At 33.4% G+C, this 20,027-nt stretch overlaps 2 protein-coding genes and 1 pseudogene across 2 annotated transcripts; 1 reads left to right on the top strand and 2 right to left on the bottom strand.

Moving 5' to 3' along the window:
- Positions 1-656: 656 nt before the first annotated feature.
- LOC110686078 lies at positions 657-1,471 on the bottom strand. The gene is made up of 2 exons (XM_021862663.1): positions 1,439-1,471; positions 657-1,350 (listed from the first exon to the last, which is right to left on the bottom strand). The coding sequence occupies exons 1-2, from the start codon at positions 1,449-1,451 to the stop codon at positions 734-736; spliced, it is 630 nt and encodes a 209-aa protein (XP_021718355.1). The 5' UTR covers positions 1,452-1,471; the 3' UTR covers positions 657-733.
- A 1,304-nt stretch (positions 1,472-2,775) lies between these two features.
- On the top strand, positions 2,776-4,727 carry LOC110685643 (annotated as a pseudogene).
- A 6,339-nt stretch (positions 4,728-11,066) lies between these two features.
- Positions 11,067-12,139, bottom strand: LOC110685710. Its single transcript, XM_021862234.1, has 3 exons — positions 11,748-12,139; positions 11,357-11,654; positions 11,067-11,249 (listed from the first exon to the last, which is right to left on the bottom strand). The coding sequence occupies exons 1-3, from the start codon at positions 12,137-12,139 to the stop codon at positions 11,067-11,069; spliced, it is 873 nt and encodes a 290-aa protein (XP_021717926.1).
- Positions 12,140-20,027: the final 7,888 nt, after the last annotated feature.

The following is a 20,027-nucleotide window of genomic DNA, read 5'->3' as shown; positions in this document are numbered from 1 at the left end:
TGTTAGTTTTTTGTTTTTGGTTTTTTCTTTGCATTTTTGATTTTTTGTTTTTGTTTATGTTTTTCATTTTTTAGTTTGTTGTTTATATTTTTTGTTTTTGGTTATATATTTTGTTTTTGGTATATTGTTTTGTTCATATTTATATTTTTTATGTTTATATTTATATTTTTTATGTTTTTATTTATATTGTGTTGTTTATATTTTTATTTTTTATGTGGGGTGACTGCCATGTGTGACCAGCACTACATGGAATGGTACATCCGGCACTCGCACCCGAGGTTGATCAAAGACATCGACGACGCAGATGATGACGATGTGCCACCTGCCACTGCCTCTTATGCGGTACGTCTCATCTTTTATTTGTTGTTCTCTTATTTTAATATATATATGTATAATACGTCGTTTCATGTTTTTTGTTTTGTGTAGTGGATGGGCAAGATTATGCAGTTGGGACACCGACTTTTTGAGGAAAGGGACTGCATGACGAGTGCATCAGGCAGAGCTGTTATTGACGATCTGGAACGGACCCTTGAGCAGTGGCAGTGGGCGTCACAGAGGGATTACTGATATTTGAAATTAGACATTATCTTTTTAGTTTGTAATATTTGAAATTATTGTTCTTAGTTTTTAAAATTCAATATTATCTTTTAAAAATGAAAATGAACACATAGAAATGACATAGTATTGACAATACAAGGCCTCATAGTAAAAGGTAGGTGTACATCAACAAAAACTACATGGCAATTAAATTGTTCCACTGTTGCACGCGAGCATGGTACAAAGCATCCCAACCCTCCACGCTTGCTCTACGAATTTCATACCACTTCGGTATGATATGTGGGACCGGAAAATCGGGTGACATGTCTAATCGGATAAAATGTCTGTATGACGGCCCAAGAAATCCAATAGCAACGTCCCTTACCGGTCTGGTGACGGTCTCGCGCGAACACCAGGGCAGAACCGTTGTACATGGATAATAGGCTCGACTATGTAAACCAAGGCCGAAATGCATGACTGCACACTTGTAGATGTTTGCAACGGCAAAGAGATCAAGTGGCGCATCGAACCAATGATTTTGATCGCAAGGTCCCCCTCCCCACCGGATACGCTGCAGAGACCTATCCAAGTCCTCGCCGTACACATGGCCATACACATCTCGGTTTGATGCGATTTCACTGTACATCAACTGCCGCACTAAACCGTAGTTGTCTTCACCCATTTGAAACACATCCGCCACAACCCGAAATCCGCAGTTACCATCTGCAATGACATCATTCCACCCGTCCAAGAATGACATCATGATATTAGGGATCCTGTCCTTATATGGAAAATGTTCAATGTCCATTCTCCCTGTTACACACATCAATAAACACAATAAACAAGTCAACAGTAAACTAATCAAACAGTCAACAAAAGAAATTGAAGTCGAATGTCTTACCGGTGCCGGGCATATTCACCGACGACGATGATTGGCTGCACTTGAGCATCACTCATTTCTTTTACAACTAGTTTCGCAGCTGGACTTAGGCCGCTTAACTGCCGATGCCCCACTTTGTATGCTATCAGCTCATGGTTGTGATATCCCCATTTGCCGTAACCCTTCACTTCCCAACCGTCACGCCTTTGATGTTGTCGAACCTTAACTCGGAACTGACACCCACAACCTTTCCGCTTTGAGTCAAACCGAATCGCTTTACTGAAATCTCGTTCTTCTCTTTTGCGATAACGGTCGCATCTCAAAATGCGATCCATTCTACCATCCCGTTGAGATTTATGAGTTGCTACTACTAAACAAAAGCCTGATCTAATTGCAACCTGTTTTGCCCAATCAATCGCTTGTTGAGCATCTTCGAACAGGCCATCATGTACAAAAATCCCACTGTAATCATTTCCGTCTCCACCATAATCCTGTAACAATAACATATAACGTATAAATATAATTACATTAAGATTAAATTAATACACTTAACACAAAATTATCACAAACGCAATTTCTAAATTTTAAATTTCTAAATATCATTTTTATATTTAACGCATAATACATTTAAAAAACAAAATAATAACACACATTTCATTTCAAATTTATCAAACATAAATAAACAAACAAATTAAAAAATAAAAAAAAAAAAAAGAAAAAGAAAAACAAACAAAAATAAAAACAAACAAACAAATAAAAAATAAAACAAAAACAAAACCAAAAAAAAAAAAAAAAAAGGGGATTAAATTAAAAAAAAAAAAAAAAAAAAAATATATTCCCCTAGTGGCGCCTGGCCAGGACGCCGGAGCCACGGCCAGGGCGCCTAGTCAGGACGCCGGAGCCACGGCCGGGGCGCCTGGTCAGGACGCCGCCGCCATGGTGGCGGCGTCCTGGCCAGGCGCCCCGGCCGTGGCTCCGGCGTCCTGGCCACGCGCCACTACCATGGTCGAGGCTTCTCCACCAGGCGCCGTTACCACGGTGGCGGCGTCCTGGCTAGGCGCCACAACCACGGCATGGCCTTTTGGCTAGGCGCCAGCCACCATTTCGTCCTTACGATGCGTTACGAACCTCGTTTTCCGATGACGACGGCGATTCTCCGGTGATCCTCGGCGATCCGGTGCTGCTCCACATTTTTTTAGTGCGAAAAATTTATCTTCGGTTAAAATTATAAAAAGGGCAAATTTGTCAAAAAATTATAAAATGTGGGCTTTATGTAGAGATTTGCGGGCGATGAATAACAAGTCCCTGAGAGCATTCCCAGCAGTGAGGGAAAAACTCCTCACGAGGAGAAATAAGGGTTGAAAAAGAAAAAAAAATGCTTCACACTAGTGAGGAGTTTTAATTCTCCTCATGAGGAGATCAAGAACCTCTCAAGTCTTGAGGAGTTCTGGAAATGAATAGTGCAGCAACGGGACCCACTAAAAAATGCTAAAAGTAATTTTATAACGGCTATAAATCATATTTAATTTTTATTTTTTTTTAAAAAAAGTTTACCCATGATCATAATTTTTTTTTCTCCATAAATAGACATCCATTTCCATATATTTTGACATATTTTCAAAAACAAAAAAAATATCCTATATTCATTAATCACTCAATTAAATTTAAAACGTAATTAACTAAACTAAAAATAAAAACTTATGAATTTAATTACATTTTAATTGTATTGGAAAGTTAAATATGTAGTATAAATATTATTAAAAAATGAAGAGAAAATAAAAAAGGTGATGTGTATTATGATGGGGTATAGTAAATAGTGGAGGATAAAGTGATGAGGAGTTTTTTTTTTTTTAAGCATTGATGTAGTAAAAAAAACCTCTCATGAGAGGAATTGGATGAAAAGAGAGAGAAAGTGGGTAGAGAGAGATTGAGAGGTTTTTTTTCTCCTCACTGCTGATAATGGTCTGACAAGCTCTTTCAAAAAATTTAAGATTCGCTTTCTAATTTTCAATACAACAGTATACAACTATACATGCTTTCAAAAAATATGTAACGAAGGAAATACAATAACTGCACAAATTAAATGATCTAACACAACAAGTTGAATAACACCAAAATTTTAAAATAAAATAAAAATAAACAAAGTGCTCAAATTTCTCTATATATTGACCCTATGTTAAGTGTTCAATTATCCAAGGCCAACAATATTATTTATCATGGCAGCCAATCTAATATCAACCCTTTCTCATGCTCCAAAAATTAAAACTTCATCTCCCAAATTGGCCAAATATTTGCAAGAAGATGACATAACCCAAGAATGTCAAGCCTTACCCAAAGAACAAGATTGGGTTCTATCCCATATTTACCAATACCAAGGGTTTTGGTATCATGTTAGGATGCTTTAAGGTGTGCTTTTATGCCAACGCCACTTTCAAGCTTGTGACACCGATATCATCCTCACCACTAGACCTAAATGCGGCACAACATGGCTCAAAGCCTTAGCATACGTTGTCATAAACCGAAAAATCAATCCCCCGAGAGGAGATAAGCACCCACTTCTCTCAAACAACCCTCATGATTTAGTACCTTACTTAGAGCTTAAGCTTTATGTTGATCACCAAGTCCCAAACCTAACAGAATTGCCTTCTCCTAGATTATTTTCTACACACTTACCCGTCAAATCGTTACCGTTATCCATCAAGGAAACAACCTGCAAAGTTGTGCACCTATAGCTAGGGACCCAAAGGATGCCTTCATCTCATTATGGCACTTTTCAAACAAGTTAAGGCCTCAAAATTGTGGTAAATTTCCACTAGAAGAGGCATTTGACATGTTTTGCAGAGGTGTTAGCTTTTGTGGACCTTTTTCCGATCATGTTTTAAGCTATTGGAAGTATAGCTTAGACAATCCTAACAAGGTTCTTTTCTTGAAATATGAAGAGCTAAAAGAACAACCTAAGTTGTATTTGAAAAAATTGGCTGAATTTTGGGGGTGTCCTTTTATCTTTAGAGGAGAAAATAATGGGGTTGTTGAAGAAATACTTGGTTTGTGTAGTTTTGATAATTTGAGCAATTTGGAGGTAAACAAGAATGGGAAATTGTCTTCAGGGGTGCATAATAATAAGATCTTTTTTCGAAAGGGTGAAGTTGGTGATTGGACTAATTACTTCACTCATGATATGATTAAGAAATTTGATGAATTTTTTGTAAGAAAATTTCATCAAGGTGGTTTAAACTTTTAAATTATTTTTGTATTTGTATTTCTATGAGGAATCTATGCATTGGGTATGTTGTATTATGTCATCCACATATTTACTTCAATACATAATTTCATACTTCTACATAAGTAGTTTATTATGTTGTATTGTGGTTAGATATCACCATGTACATTGTTAATAGGAGTTCTAGCTAGCTGGCATTTGATACGTACTCCCTCCGTTTCGCATTAATCGCAACACTTTCCTTTTACATCCGTTTCATATTTTGCAACACTTTTATATTTGGAAAGGACCTACCATTATTTTATAATTTGTCTTTCCCATTAACCCCCACTTTCACAAATATTTTATTATCTCTTTCCTACCAACCCCGCTTATACTACTCTCTCTTCTTTTTTTTTTTTTCTTTTATTATTATTATTATTATTATTATTATTATTATTATTATTATTATTATTATTATTATTTCTCTCTCATACCACAATACTTTAGATTATAAATAAAAATCCTCTTTTATACCGCATCCTATAAGTTTTCTTAAAGTTTGTGAACGCCCTAATATTGCGATTAATACGAAATGGAGGGAGTAACATATTTATAATTGCTCAATCATCATCTCCTTAGTGAGGTAGCTAGAACCTACTCGTAGTAGACTCTAACTTTCCTTAGCATTTTCGTAAAAAAAAAAAAAATAAATAAATAAAAAAAAAATTCTTATCACTGCTTCCAACACTTGGCCCCAATGATGATTTATTTGTACTCCCTCTGTTTTTTTATTTGCATCAGTTTGACCGACACATTTGCCGAGACGCAACTTTGATCATTAATATTTTTAATTGTCTATTAGTAAAAACTATAACAAAATTATATTATGAAACTAGACATTATGACTAATCTAATGATATATTATATAATAACATTTATTTATTTTATAGAGGTGAAAAAATTAAGTCAACCTCATATGTGAATAGTGCAAAAATCAAAGTGATGCATTTAAAAAAAAACCGGAGTGAGTACCATGTAAAATCTTGTAGTGTATGTAGCTGAGTAGGCATGATGCCCCAAGACAGCAATATTGGGTATGAAAAAATAATTAGTTAACTACGTTCTTGACAAACTTGACATTAAACCGTTGGCAAACCACAAAGTTGGAAGTTTTGATGCAAATCTCATCAAATTATCCTAATTATTAACCTCACTGGAGTAAAAAACATGCCTAATTATCTAGATATTACATCCGAAATATGTGTGTTACATTTCAAACAACACTAATTAGAACTACAACATTCATGATGATGAATCATATAATAATTTTAATAATCTAGAATTACAAAATTAATAGATGATGTACATTATACATACATGGATGACATAATAAACCGCAACATATGCATATTCAAACTAATTTATAACTTCAAACCACAATGTGGAAATTTGTTCAAACAAATTTCTTCAATTTTCTCGGTCATCTCCTGAGTGAAATAATTAACCCAATCACCAACCTCGCCCTTTCGAAAAAAGACCTTATTTTGTTCCCTTGAAGACAATTTCCCAACCTTATTCACCTCCAAATTGCTCAAATTATCAAAGCTACACAAACTATGTATTTCATCAACAAACTAAGTTGCGCTCTTGTCGGAGACACGTATTATAAAAACCGACAACCACCGTTTAAATCCTCATCAACGAACTAATAAATAATAATACACTAATCCATCATATATACGATCTAGAAAACAAGAAAATTTTGGTTCACAAATGGAGAGTAGTCTTAATGTCTTATCATACTTTTTTTTTGGTGTTTAGAGAGCCACAATGGCAGGATGATAATCAATCCCCTGGAACTAAAAGGGAAGTTCTAACCACTTGAGTTCTTATCTACCTAGAATGAAAAGAGTTACTCCGTATAAAATAAAAAATAAAACCCTTAAAATTAATAAAAACTAAAGAGTTAAACCACAAAGAATAACAAAAGTGGCATAGTTATCATCCGATGAAAGCCCATACAAAAAAGCACCACAACTAGGACTACCGGGCTACATAAACCCAACCATTTGGCCTTGTTTTAGCCTTCTCACTGCACCTCATCAACAAATAGGCCCAACCCCTGAAATGGCTCAAATCCAGCTAATTCAAAACAGTCCAAAGCACATTGGCTTGCTCGCTCAAGTTTTGACATGTGCATCAACACTGCGGGTTTTGAGTACAAACCTCTACAGAAGCCCTTGTCAGTTTACGATACTTGTGTTTAACTCTTGCTTTTTTGGTTTTTTTATTTTAACTCGCAACTCATTAAATGGACACAATTTTAAGCAAGAGATTAAAGAGGTACACAGAAAAAATAAAGTTAAGGGTAATACAAAAAAAAATGTGAATTATAGATAATGGGAGAAACACTAATCCTCTAACATGGGAGATAAATGATTCCGTCAACTCCATAATTTTGGCACTTTGTAAAATTGGTATAATAGCATTTCTAAGAGGTCGTGATAGTAAATTTTTGTGGTGGTAATTCAAATTGATACAAGTGTAGTTGTACTTTAAAATGCTTGTGGTCATTGGCGTATCTAGGGGGTACACAGAGACGTACAGTTGTACCCCTATTTCGCCAAAAAAAAAAAAGAAAAAAAAAAAAACTGATAATAAAGAGGCTACCTGTTTTTAATAGACTAATACCTGATTAGGGGTGAAAATTTGGTTTGCGGTGTGGTTTATAGCCCAAATCGGAACCAAATCACATTGATTTGGTTTTGGGGATTTTTCAAACTACATTGCACCATATTACTATTGAAACCGAACCAAATCACACCGTTTTAAATTCGATTTTTCAAAAGAAAACCGAACCACACCGAAATTTTTCATTCTCTTCCTTTTTGCTCCATCTAACTGGTCATTCACTCCAACATCGCCCACATTGGTTGACATTCTAGGACATTAAAAAACACAAGTTTTATATTTTTTGGCTTTATATATGTAGGGTAGAAATTAATATTGGGCTAGGCTGTAATTTGGATATGGGCCATAATTCGGTTTGGATTTCGGTTTTTGGTTTTTCAAATCTTAAAACCGAAAACAAACCATATTAATTCGGTTTGGGGATTCCTCAAATCGCATCGACCCACATTAGAAAAAAAAAAAAACCACACCACATTTCTAATTCGGTTCGGTTTGCGGTTTGGTTCGGTTTTAAACTGCATTAGTTTCACCCCTATACCTGATCGGCAAAAGCTACACATAAACCTGGTTTATGTGGACCATTTATAAACTGCTGACATGGCATTGCTTCATAGGTGTTTGTTTTGGGGCCCAAAAATACTATATTTTAACATTTCATTCAAAATTCAAACCAAACTTTCAAGCCAAATTCAAACCTGATTTGTATTTTCTATGCATAATTAATGTACCCAATTTCCCAACCACCTCATCTTCTCTCCTCTCTTTTTTTTTGGCTGATTTTTTTTTTGGTCTAGTTTTTCTCTCTCCTCTCTTCTAATGTTCTTCTTGTTCTTCATGTTCTTAAATTCAATTTTTTTTAAAGATTTTTTCTATATTTTTTTTTATTTTATTTTATATAATGTTTATCATGTTTCACGACTAATTCTCCGCTTATTAGTTTTGGCAAAAAAAAATTCAGGTTCAAATTTCGATTCTAAGCAGTTCGATTTGTGCTCTCTTCTCTATCTTCTTATGTTCTTTACGTTCCTGTAGATTTTCTATAAAAATTGTTCTTCATCTTTTGCTTGAAAATTTGTCTGTTTTTAAGATAAGCAATGTTTTGTTATACAATAATTTTTAATTATCTGTTATATATCTTCGTGTTATAGATCTAGTATGTGAATTTTTTTGATTTGTATGAATGCTATGTTCAAAACTGGAAAAAGGGGATGTTATATATATAAATAGCACTTACATTGTCACAGTAAACAAGTGTAGCCTTCTTAATCGAACAATGTAACTCTAAGAGAAGATTACGAAACCAATACGACTCAGAGATAACATTAGCCACCCCACGATACTCGGCCTCTGCACCAGAACGAGACAAAGTGGGTTGTCTCAGCACTAGACCGAGACCAGATTGCCCCTAAAAAGACACAATAACCCGATGCAGATCGCCTCGTGTCGGGGCACCCATCCCAATCTGCATTAGTTTAAGAAACAAGAGTAGAAAAAGATGACGGGTATAAATGAAGCCCGTGATCCAAAGTACCTTGCACATACCGTATTATCTGCTTTAGAGCATTCTCGTGATCAACTCTCGGATGATGCATATACAGGCAAACTTGTTGGACCGCATAAGAAATATCCGGTATCGTGAAAGTGAGATATTGAAGGGCCCCTGCAAGACTCCTATAAAGAGTGGGATCGCCAAAAGTAGCACTAGAAGTAGCAATAACCTTTGACTTGGTGTCAACCGGAGTAAGGGAAGGGTTTACAAGAAGGCATCCCTGCATGATCAATTATTTCCTCGACATATTTGCGTTGTGAAAGAAACATACCACCCTTATGACGAGTTAAAGCAATACCAAGAAAATAAACTCGGAACTCAAGAGATACATAATAGAACACCGGAGAGTATCGGAAGAAGTAGAGAAAATTATGTCATCGACATATAATAAAATGTAAGCCATATCGGACCCCTTCCTGTGAATGAATAAGGAATTATCGGACCTGCTATTAGTAAAACTAATAGACAAAACATAATCTGCAAACCACTTATACCAAGCTCAGGGTGCCTGCTTAAGTCCATACAAGGACTTACGCAAAAGACAAACATAATCTGGATGAGTACGATCCCTGTAACCCAAAGGTTGATGCATATAAACTATCTCCTGTAGCTCACCATGAAGAAAAGCATTTTTGACATCTAACTGATGGATGGGCCATGCCTTAGAAAGAAAGACTGAGTACAGTTTGAATAGTCGTCGGTTTCACAACCGGAAAAAAAGTCTCACCACAATCATTGCCAACCTGTTGTGTCTTGCCATCACCTACAAGATGCGCTTTATGCCGCTCAAAAACACCGTTAGACTTGACTTTATGAGTAAATATCCACATAAACCGAATAACATTCACATTAGACGGATGGGGCACCAACTCCCACGTCTTATTTTTAATAAGAGCATTATATTCATCATCGATGGCCGTTTTCCAATTTGGATCACATAAAGCCGGGATCGGAGTACGAGGTAAAGGAGATTTTGTGACCTCGACATGCAACAAAATTTTTTATTAGGCTTGAATATGCCATTTTGACTACGAGTCACCAGTGATGACCTTTGGAGAGGAATATTGGTAGTAGTAGGTGCTGGGTCATGTTGTGAAATGGGCTCGGGTGAGGAAGGAGTAGGCAATGGGCTCACTGGGGAAGATGGCCCAGAATTTTGATGCTGACCCAACTCAGGTGGAGAATGGGTTGGAGAATTCAGTTGGGCTAGCTGTTGGAGAAGAGGGGAGTGATGTGGGTTGGGCCGGCTGTGAGGTATGATTGCGCAGACCACCATTTTGAGTTAAATGGTGAATGGCAGCAGGGTGAAGTCCATCATCAAGGAAGTCATACGAGTGAATGGTTGGAGTATAGAGTTTAGCAAAAGGGAACACATTCTCATCAAACAAGACATGACGACAAATTATGATTTTATTGCTGGGTAAATCAAAACACTATGATTAGGAGGAAAACCCAAAGATACACAAGGTGTTGACCTTGGTTGCAACTTATTAATAGTTGTTGATGGGAAGAGAGGGTAGCATAAACACCCAAAAACCCTCAAATGAGAATATGAAGGAGCTCTATGATAAAGAACCTCTAATGGAGACTTATTACCCAACAACTTACTCAGAAGAATATTGAGGAGATAGGTTGCGATTTGTAAGGCATGATGCCAAAAAGAGGGTGGAAGAGAGGCATGAGCAAGAGGAGTTCTGGTGATATTATTAATAGTTCTAATTTTTCGTTCGGCTTTCCCATTTTGAGATGAAGTGTGGGGACACGAGTGACGAAAAGACAAGTCATTCTTTTTGCAAAAATTCCAAAAATGGACCATTATCGAACTCCCTCCCCTTATCACATTGAATATTTTTTATAGATCGTTCAAATTGGGTAAGAATATGAGCCTTAAAAACCAAAAAAGTGTCATATACATCCGATTTTTTGGCTAGAGGAAAGGTCCATAAATAATTTGAAAAAATCATCCAATAAAAGAATATAATAACGACGGCCCGTAGAGCTCAATATAGGAGATGACCACAAGTCACTAGGAATAATATCAAAAGGCATAGTAGTACTTGAAGAGGAAGAAACAAAGGGTAATTTAATATGTTTTCCGGAGACACAAGAACCACAAATGCTAGAACTACAAAGTTTATTACAATAAATGCTTTTATTTTTCCTAAGAACATCTAAGATAGGAGCCCCCGGGTGTCCCAAACGAACATCTAAGATAAGAAAGGAGAGATGGCGGCAAAGGTAGAAGAATAAGCTTGATTGTGTAGAGTGGAGGTAATAGGATACAGATCCCCGCGGCTATCACATCTCATTATCGGCATCCCCGTTTGAAAATCCTTCACAGAAAACCCAAAAGGATCAAACTCAACTGTCACAGAATTATCAGTGGTAAACTTTCGAACAGAAATAAGATTTTTTTATGAGTTTAGGAGCATGAAGGACATTATTTAAGGAAAGGGTTTGACTTGGGGAGGGTAGGTTAGTATGACCATTAACCAACAATAGGAATAGTATGACCATTACCAACAACAATGCCATTATTAGGATGATTGCTCAAATTAAAATAAGACGAGAAATCACCTATAGAGGATGTCATATGAGACGTAGCTCCAGTGTCTATGTACCATGATGGATCCGGTTGAGAAAGAGTCATAGTATGCATAGCCGACTCTATGTCAATGGGAGCATAAGAAGGTGCATACGAACCAGGCTGTCCAAGAGAAGAGGTTGCATAGGCCTGCTGATTCTGTTGTGGGCAAGGGCCCAAAATTCCTGGCTGCCTTTGCTGTGTATGAGGTCTGGCTCATCCTTGTGTTGGGTAAGGACAAGGAGGAATGGGCCAGCCTTGAGGCATCCAACCCCAACCCGCATAAGCTTGTGGCTGCTAATACGGGGGTTGAGCTTGCTGTCCTCCAGGAGCTCGACCAACACTGCCGCCGTTGTAGCCCTGACCCAGCTTGTCACCTTCGGAACCCCGACCTGCACTGCCTGCAATGCCGCCAGAATTTTTTCGGTTGCCGGACTTCCCCTTCTTTTGATTCTTCCCTTTTGAATTTCCCTGAGACCCAGAATTCACCAGAGAATCATCATAAGATGCGGCCACCATTGCAGACTCAGAACCAGTAGTCGCCTCCTTGGCCATCCCGGCCTCTACCAAGATGAGCATCGACCAGGCTTGATAGAAAGAGGGAAAAGGATTGCTCTGACAGATCAACGTACCCACACCACGGTACAGTTTGGTAAGACCCCGAACCAATTTTAGAACCATCCGGCTATCCGACATCGGAGCCCAACATTCTTGAGTTGATTGACAAGAGATTTGAGGCGTTGACAATACGTAGAAGCATTGGGAAAATCCTCCATTGAAGTAGTGGAAAAATCTTGCTCAAGCGTAACGGCACGGGAATGTTGATTATCTTGAAATATATCACGCAATCTATTCCATGCTTCCATTGCCGTCGCATCGGGTTCAATGATGGTGTGCAAGAGGTCATTGGAGATAGTAGCATAAATCCACGATAAAACCGTGGCATCGAGAGTCGACCAAAGCTCCTTCTCAGCCTAGGTTGGAGGAGCCATCTCCTTCTCCTTGCCTTGAGCAGGGGGAATGATATGGTCAAGAACCCGATTAGAACGTGCGTGAATCTTAAAAAGTTCTGCCATGTAGAGTATTGAATACTTTCCATCTTAAGGGTGATGGAAATATGATTTTTGATGTTTGATACGGCAAGAGCCGGATGGAACGAGGATTTATTGTTCGACATGATGGCTGCCGAAAAATAGAGAAAGAAGAGAAGAAAGAACGGAAGAAAGGATGGACAGAAAACGCTAGGGCGCAACGGAAAACAGAGAAGACGTACCTTAGACTGTTGATACCATGAAATACATTAGCTTCATTGTATTGATTTTTCAAATTATTAAACTGTTTTGAAGACAAATAATGTTATATTTTCACCCCAACCATGTAGTTGTTCAATCTAATTGTACTATATTATGTGAATTGAAATTCGTTATTTCCAATGTTCTTTAATTTTTCCATTTTTTTTTTGAAGAACAGTTTTCCAATATTCAAAACATCAAAGTATAAATTTCTTCAAGTTAGATTATTGACCAGTAACAAATGTTAGGCATTGGATTATTCATAATGGACTAAACTCCTTGAATTATGACGATGACATATAAATAAGAAATTAATATTCATTTTTAGCACCAAACATCAAGGTTTCCTATCCATGAAACAGTCGGAGTCAATAAATTGATAATTGAAATTGAAACTAAAACAAAGGGAAAAAAAGATCAGGTATCTTAAAAATTAAACGGGTTGTAACGATTGTAAGTTTCTAATTTATTTAGTAACAATAGTTATTTAAATAGTATTCATTAACGATATTACGGGAACAACAATTATTTAATTAGTATTCAAAACCTGTATTATAGTTTTTAAATAATGGCGGTGTATACTATAAAAATATAAAGTATGAAGATGTTAACATGGTGAATATCCCGCACATTTGGTTATTGATGCAATTAACAATTGTAAGTTCTAAGACATGTTTGTAGTAGTAATAATATTAAGGAGCATAATTTCACTTTTTAAAAAATAACAATTGATCGAGAGGTGCTATTTGTCCTTATAATAGTCAATTATCTAATATAAATATACGGAACATAATTTTACTTTTTGATAAAACATGTTATATATTGAGATTTAGTTGTTAAATATCTCAATATTAAGAAGCATAATTTTCCTTTTAAAAAACAACAATTGATCGAGAGTTTCTATTTTATTTTATATTACAAGATTAATAAATGGTGTGCCTTAAAATAATTAGTTATCTAATATTAATATTAATATTAAGCCATGAAAACATAACTAGTAATGCTAGTTGAAAATGTCCTTACAAGATGTAAACATTGTTTCGAAAATTTTAAGTATTATTATTAGTATTTTTAAAACTTTTACTTATTTTGCATTTTATATTCTTTTTGAAAAAATTATATATTTATTAGTAACCGATAACTATTATTTGTAATCCAAAATTATTTTATTATAACCCTCCACTATTTTATTTTAACCCTTCACTATTATATTTTGTAACTGATTATTTTTGCATAATCTCACTATATGCTAAAACAAATTATCTACTGTTTGTATTTGTATATTACAATATTAATAATCAATTATTATCTAATATTAATATTAAGTAGCTTAATTTCACTTTTTTGTAGAACAATTAATTGAGATTTAGTAGTTGTATTATTATAAAAGAACATCATTTCATTTTAAAAATAACAAGTGATCGATAGTTAGTATGTGTACACTACAAGTTTAATAATTTTTGTGCCTTGGAATAAATAACTGATTATCTAATATTAAGAAATAAAATCATATTACAACTGCAAGCAATATTGGATCAATGGTTTATTTATTGATTCTAGTTACTAATCTCCTTATAAGTTGATGTGAAAAGGATAATAAAACGTAGATTAGTTATAGATCTTCGTACAAGGTAAAAGGATAATAAAACGTAGATTAGTTGCAACTTTAGGGTATTATTGGTGAGAAATTAAAAATTCCAAAGTTGCAACTAGTATATAACGGAGGAAGTATAAATATGTTATTTGAAACTTTTGTTTCACATAACGCTATATTTATTAGTAACCGATAACTACTTTATATATTCCAAATGTTATTTATTTTAACCCCCTACTATTTGATTTTAACCCTTCACTAATTCATTTAATCCCTCCAAACTAATTTGTGTTGGGTAAGTGTAGCAAAAATTGAGTATTTGAAAAGTTACTCCTTATTTTTTAAATATTTATTTTTGCAAAAAATCATTTTTTTTGTAAAGTAATTGATCAAGATTCAGTATTTGTATATTACAAGATTAATAATTATACAATATTCTAATAAACAATTATCTAATGTTAATACTAAGAAACATAATTATACTTTTATAAAAATTTCACAATTGATCATGAGTTAATATTATAAATCCTCTGTTTGAAAATATTTTTCTCATGTGAAATCTTATGTTTAAATTTAATATTAACGAATGTGACCAAGTAATGCTAACGAAAATGTAGAAAAAATAATAATAAAATGAAGAGTAGTTAGAAATCTACTTACAAGATATAAACAAAGATTTCAAAATTTTAAGTACAGTTTTATTATTAATATATTTTAAAAAAATTATTTAATTTGCATATATAACTATTTGTTGTATTCCAAATTAAATTTTTTTAACCCTCCACTATTTGATTTTAACCATTCACTACTTTAGTTTAACGCTTCAACTCAAGTCTTGTCATTAATATTGGATTTTTGAAGCAAACATTTAGCATTTGAAGAGTTATTCTTACTTTGTAAATATTTATTTTTATATATTCTTAATATTGGTAAAATAATTGATCGAGAGTTAATAGTTGTATGTTACAAGATTAATTGTAGTGTCTTATAATAAACAATTAACTAAATTAAATTAAGGAGCATAATCTATGACTATATACTAAAGGCCAATCAAGAAAGACATGTGTCGTCTCCTGATTAAATATTTTCCCGCCTTTTTTTTTCTTTCTTTTCTTGATTTTTATTTTGGTCAAACCTCAATAACAATAATATTTAATTTCCATATTTAAGGTATTATATAATTAGAGTAGTATATTTGGCCAAGGACTATGTATAATCATCTTTTTTTTTTTCCTCCAACTTTATTATTTTGGCAATATAGTCTATTTCAATTAGAGAAGAAAATATTTTAATAACATATATAAATGTATATTCTTTAATTTTCTACTGGGCAAAAGTATTTTCAACTAAGAAAACTATAATAATATAATACGTACACAATCTTAACTAATCAATAAAAAATATATAATTTGTCGTGAATACAATTTTTCCTTCTCTACATCAACATCATAATTTTTGCAATAATAACCTATAAAAAAATTAATTAAACAAATGTTATTATATAAATAAAAATTTATATATACTACTCATATATTATGTAAAAATCCCTAAAAACTCAATAACTCTGAAAAAAATGGTTATTAATTATCAGAAAATAAAATAAAATCAAATAAATTTGCATAAAACATTGAGTCAAACAAAGTATGTTAAATAAATTAGGGACGAAGGGAATATTCATGTATGTGTGTATTATACGGTAACTAATCTAAAATTTATATTTTTTTATAAGGGGTAGTATAAAACCTCATAATCCATAAACTTCTTTCATTTTATTTGATTTGTTAAGTCTTTTGCATCAATAATCTTGATGTCTTTGGCATGAGTATAAATTGAAATTCTAGCTATTTTATTTACGTTTTTGGTATAATTGTTGCAATATAATTCACTATAAAATTTAGTAAAATCGTGCATGGCACGAGACTTAAACTAATTTCACTTTTAAAGTCCATCAAACGTTTGAAGTCCATTATATCATAATTAAATTTTAAATTAAAACAATAAATTAAAAAAATCAAGTATTTGAGTAACAAAACAGGTTCCAATGACTGTAGGTTTGCAATTTAATTAGTAACAATATTTATTGCAATAGTATTCTCAACCTCTATTATAGTTTGCAGATAACAATGGTGCATACTATAATTATTAAAACTATATATCGATTTGTTAACATGGTGAATTTTCCGTAATATTAATTACAAATGCAGTAATGAAAACTTGTCTATTGCTATTATATTTAAATATTACATGAATAACAAACATTTGTAGGTTTGAAATTAATTTAGTAACAGTATATATTTAAATAGTACTAGTATTCAACCTATATTATAGTTTGCAAATAACAACAGTTGATGGGATTAGTAATTTAGTATGCATTAAAGCATGTTGTTTTTTAATTGCAAAGAGGTTGGAGGGATAAGAGTGCATTAAATGCATGTTTGGCGCCTCATTAAAAACTCCCACAACTGCTTGCATTTGGGCGCCTAAACTCAATTAATTCCTACCCCCCCCCCCCCACAAATTTTTCCTTTTTATTTTTTATTTTTTTTGGCTAGCATTGATATGGCAACTTCTCATTGGAAGTTTATATCTATCTACCCTACATAAACCAAATTTATGTGTATCGGTTTATGTGTATCATCTCTCATACCTGATCTCTTAGTTAGCTGTTAGGTAGTTAGCACAAACCATGAATCAGACCGCCTTTTTTTTTGTGTTAAATCCAAAAAGACTGCTTATTTACAAAACAGGTCTCTTAGTTATTATCTTTTATATTTTATGCAGGTTATTAGTACTATTCAATCAAAGAGACCCGTTCTCTCAAATAACATGTCTTTTAGATAATCCTTTTTTTACCCACCGACCTCAGTTACTAATTTATAAGCCTTGTTGTCGGAGGATGGATGTATCGTACCCGCAAATCTAATATCATATCACTAATAAATAAAGCCGGTCTCGCAATCAGGGAACGAGACAACGACACTTGGCATTCCAGTTTTTCGCCAAGTGTCGCGCCACGTAGGAGATAAATAGGTATTATTGTGACACATATGATGCTAAGTAAGCGATTTTTGGATAGATTTTTTAAGATAAAATTGTTGCATAGAGTTTTATTATCGATAAAATTCTAATATTTCATATATAAAAAATTAATCATAACTTTTAATAAATATCATATAACTCAATTCTATTTCCATCATCAAATTCGTTTTAAAAAGTTCTTTAAAATAAGATCCATTTATAATATATTTAATCACAAACTTTTATACGTAGCTGGCCAAACCGTGTCACCAACTATTTGTCACCAACTATTACAAGATCAGAGTTACTTTGTTAGTGCTATATGGGTTACTTAGTCAGTGTTATAGTGGTTACTCAATCAATGTTATAGATAGGAGTTACTTAGTCAGTGTTAGAGGTTACTCAGTTAGTATTACAGGGGTTACTCGATCAGTTTTATAGGGGTTACTATGTCCGTCTAGATGGTGTAGTTAGCTGCATACAAAATGCATTGTTATTTAATTTATTTTAAAAAGTATTAGAGAATAAGTAAAATAAGTTTTAATCAGTAAAAATAATTTTAGTTTGATAAAAATACTTTCAGTTCAGTGAAAACAATTTAAGTACAATACAAATAACTTCAAGTCAATAATAACATAGATTTCTATTTACAAACAAAACTATAGAAAGTACACTCCATATGATATCGTATGTCTAAGTATTCCTACATTATCAGAATGAATTATTTGACCGTATTTAACATTTAAGTAAAAAATTTATTTTAAAATTTTATCAACCATCTAGGCATTGCACGGGCACAAAACTAGTATATATATTAAGGGGAGTTTTTTCCTGAGTTTTTAGAGTGCCACGTAGGATTTTATTTTTTAAAAAATTATTAGAGTGCCACTTAAGATTAATATTTTTAAAACGATACAATCGAATTATGCCACGTAAGATTAGTATTTTTTTTTAAAGCGCTACGTAGGATTATAATAAAAAGCGCCACATAGGATTAATAATTTTAGAACGCCACAATAGGATTATGCCATGTAAGATTAATTTTAGAGCGTCACGTAGGAAAATGTTATATTTTAGCCAATGAAAAAAAAGAATTGTAATTTATTTTAGATAAAAAATTTTATATCAATTATAAAAAGAAAAATAAGTGCTTTTTTTTGTGTGGCTGGCCATATCGTGTGGTCGGCTGAGACACACCCAAACACTGACCGAGTAACCCCTGATCGATTGAGTAACCTTTGATCAACCAAGTAACTCCTGACCAAGTAATCCCGACCACACGGTATGATCAGCCACATATTAAACTTTGTGAAATAAAACATTACCTTTTTACACTACGAATTTTATCTACATATGAGAAACAAAGTTAATAATTCATCTTATAATAAAAAATTTAAGTAGTAAGCAAGCGAATATCACAAAGTTTATTAGATAAATATATATTTAGTAAAATATTTAATTTGAAAAAATACAAACAAACCGTGCATCGTACGGACTACATCTAGTACTAACTAATACAATAGTGAAATGGATTAATAACTCAAAATTTAGTTGAGAAAAAAATTATTGCACTCCCATATTATTTTGTAAATTTTTTATCAAACTTAATTTCGTATCCCAATTCCCCAAATCTTAGATCCGCCACTACTCGGGATGGCTCATGGTCCTGGTACTCACTTTGTCTCTATATGATTCTCCCATCCATAACTTCCATTACATTGTTGTGAGTCAAAATTTATAAATTATGACTACAATTTTATCACTAATCCATACTCCATATGAAATAATATAACCAACTTCGTATTATGCAGCCTCCTATAAAAAGTGTCTTAATTAAGAAAAGGTTGAAGTGAATTACTGGCATAATAATAAAGATAAGATACCCCAACAAAGCTAAGGTCGACTACCGGTCTTTATTTCTTTAAAGTAGATTATGAAGCACTTGCTCAAATAATGTAAGCTGAAGCAATCCAATCATGCTTTTTATATTTATCTGTTTGAGGTTCTCTCTCTCTCCTTTTTGAAACATATCCATCTATCGATGGTGTGTACCCTTAAAATCAGCTTTGAAAATTGTTTGGGTAAATAATGTCACTCAATCGATGATTACTCATCCACATTTGAGATCACTGCAATTTTCTGTTTCTTGATTTTTATTTTTATTTTTGAAAATTATATGTTACTTCCTCCGTCCTATATTATAGTTTTTATTAGGAGACTCAAACTGATGTTTCTATTTCTATTTTTGGATAGTACGTAAATGATATTATATTCTCATTTTTTAACTTTATTCATTGAACTTCCTAAATTACCCTTGAATTTTCCACTTGTCTTTTACTCCGTACTTTTGTTTAACTTTCCTCTCTAACTTTTGTCTATAATTGTACTTTTTCACCTTTTTTTTATGTACTTCGGCTACTTTCTCCTCCAATTTCTTAAAGACGGTGAAAAAACACAAACATGAACTACAAATTGAGACGGAAGGAGTATATTTTTCTCTGTTTCTCCATTATAGAAAATTTTACATATATTGCAACATTATTATATTTACCAATGTTATTTTTCTCTATTTCTCTCCTCATCATGCGGGTCCTTATCTTTCTTTGTCTGTATCTCTCTCCTTATCCCTACCTTTGTAAATGTATGACTAAACACATATTTATATCCCTTAACATGTTTA

This window comes from Chenopodium quinoa, unplaced genomic scaffold (assembly GCF_001683475.1).
Source record: "Chenopodium quinoa cultivar QQ74 unplaced genomic scaffold, ASM168347v1, whole genome shotgun sequence".
Taxonomy (NCBI): domain Eukaryota; kingdom Viridiplantae; phylum Streptophyta; class Magnoliopsida; order Caryophyllales; family Amaranthaceae; genus Chenopodium; species Chenopodium quinoa.
This window is presented reverse-complemented; position numbering and strand designations above follow the sequence as displayed.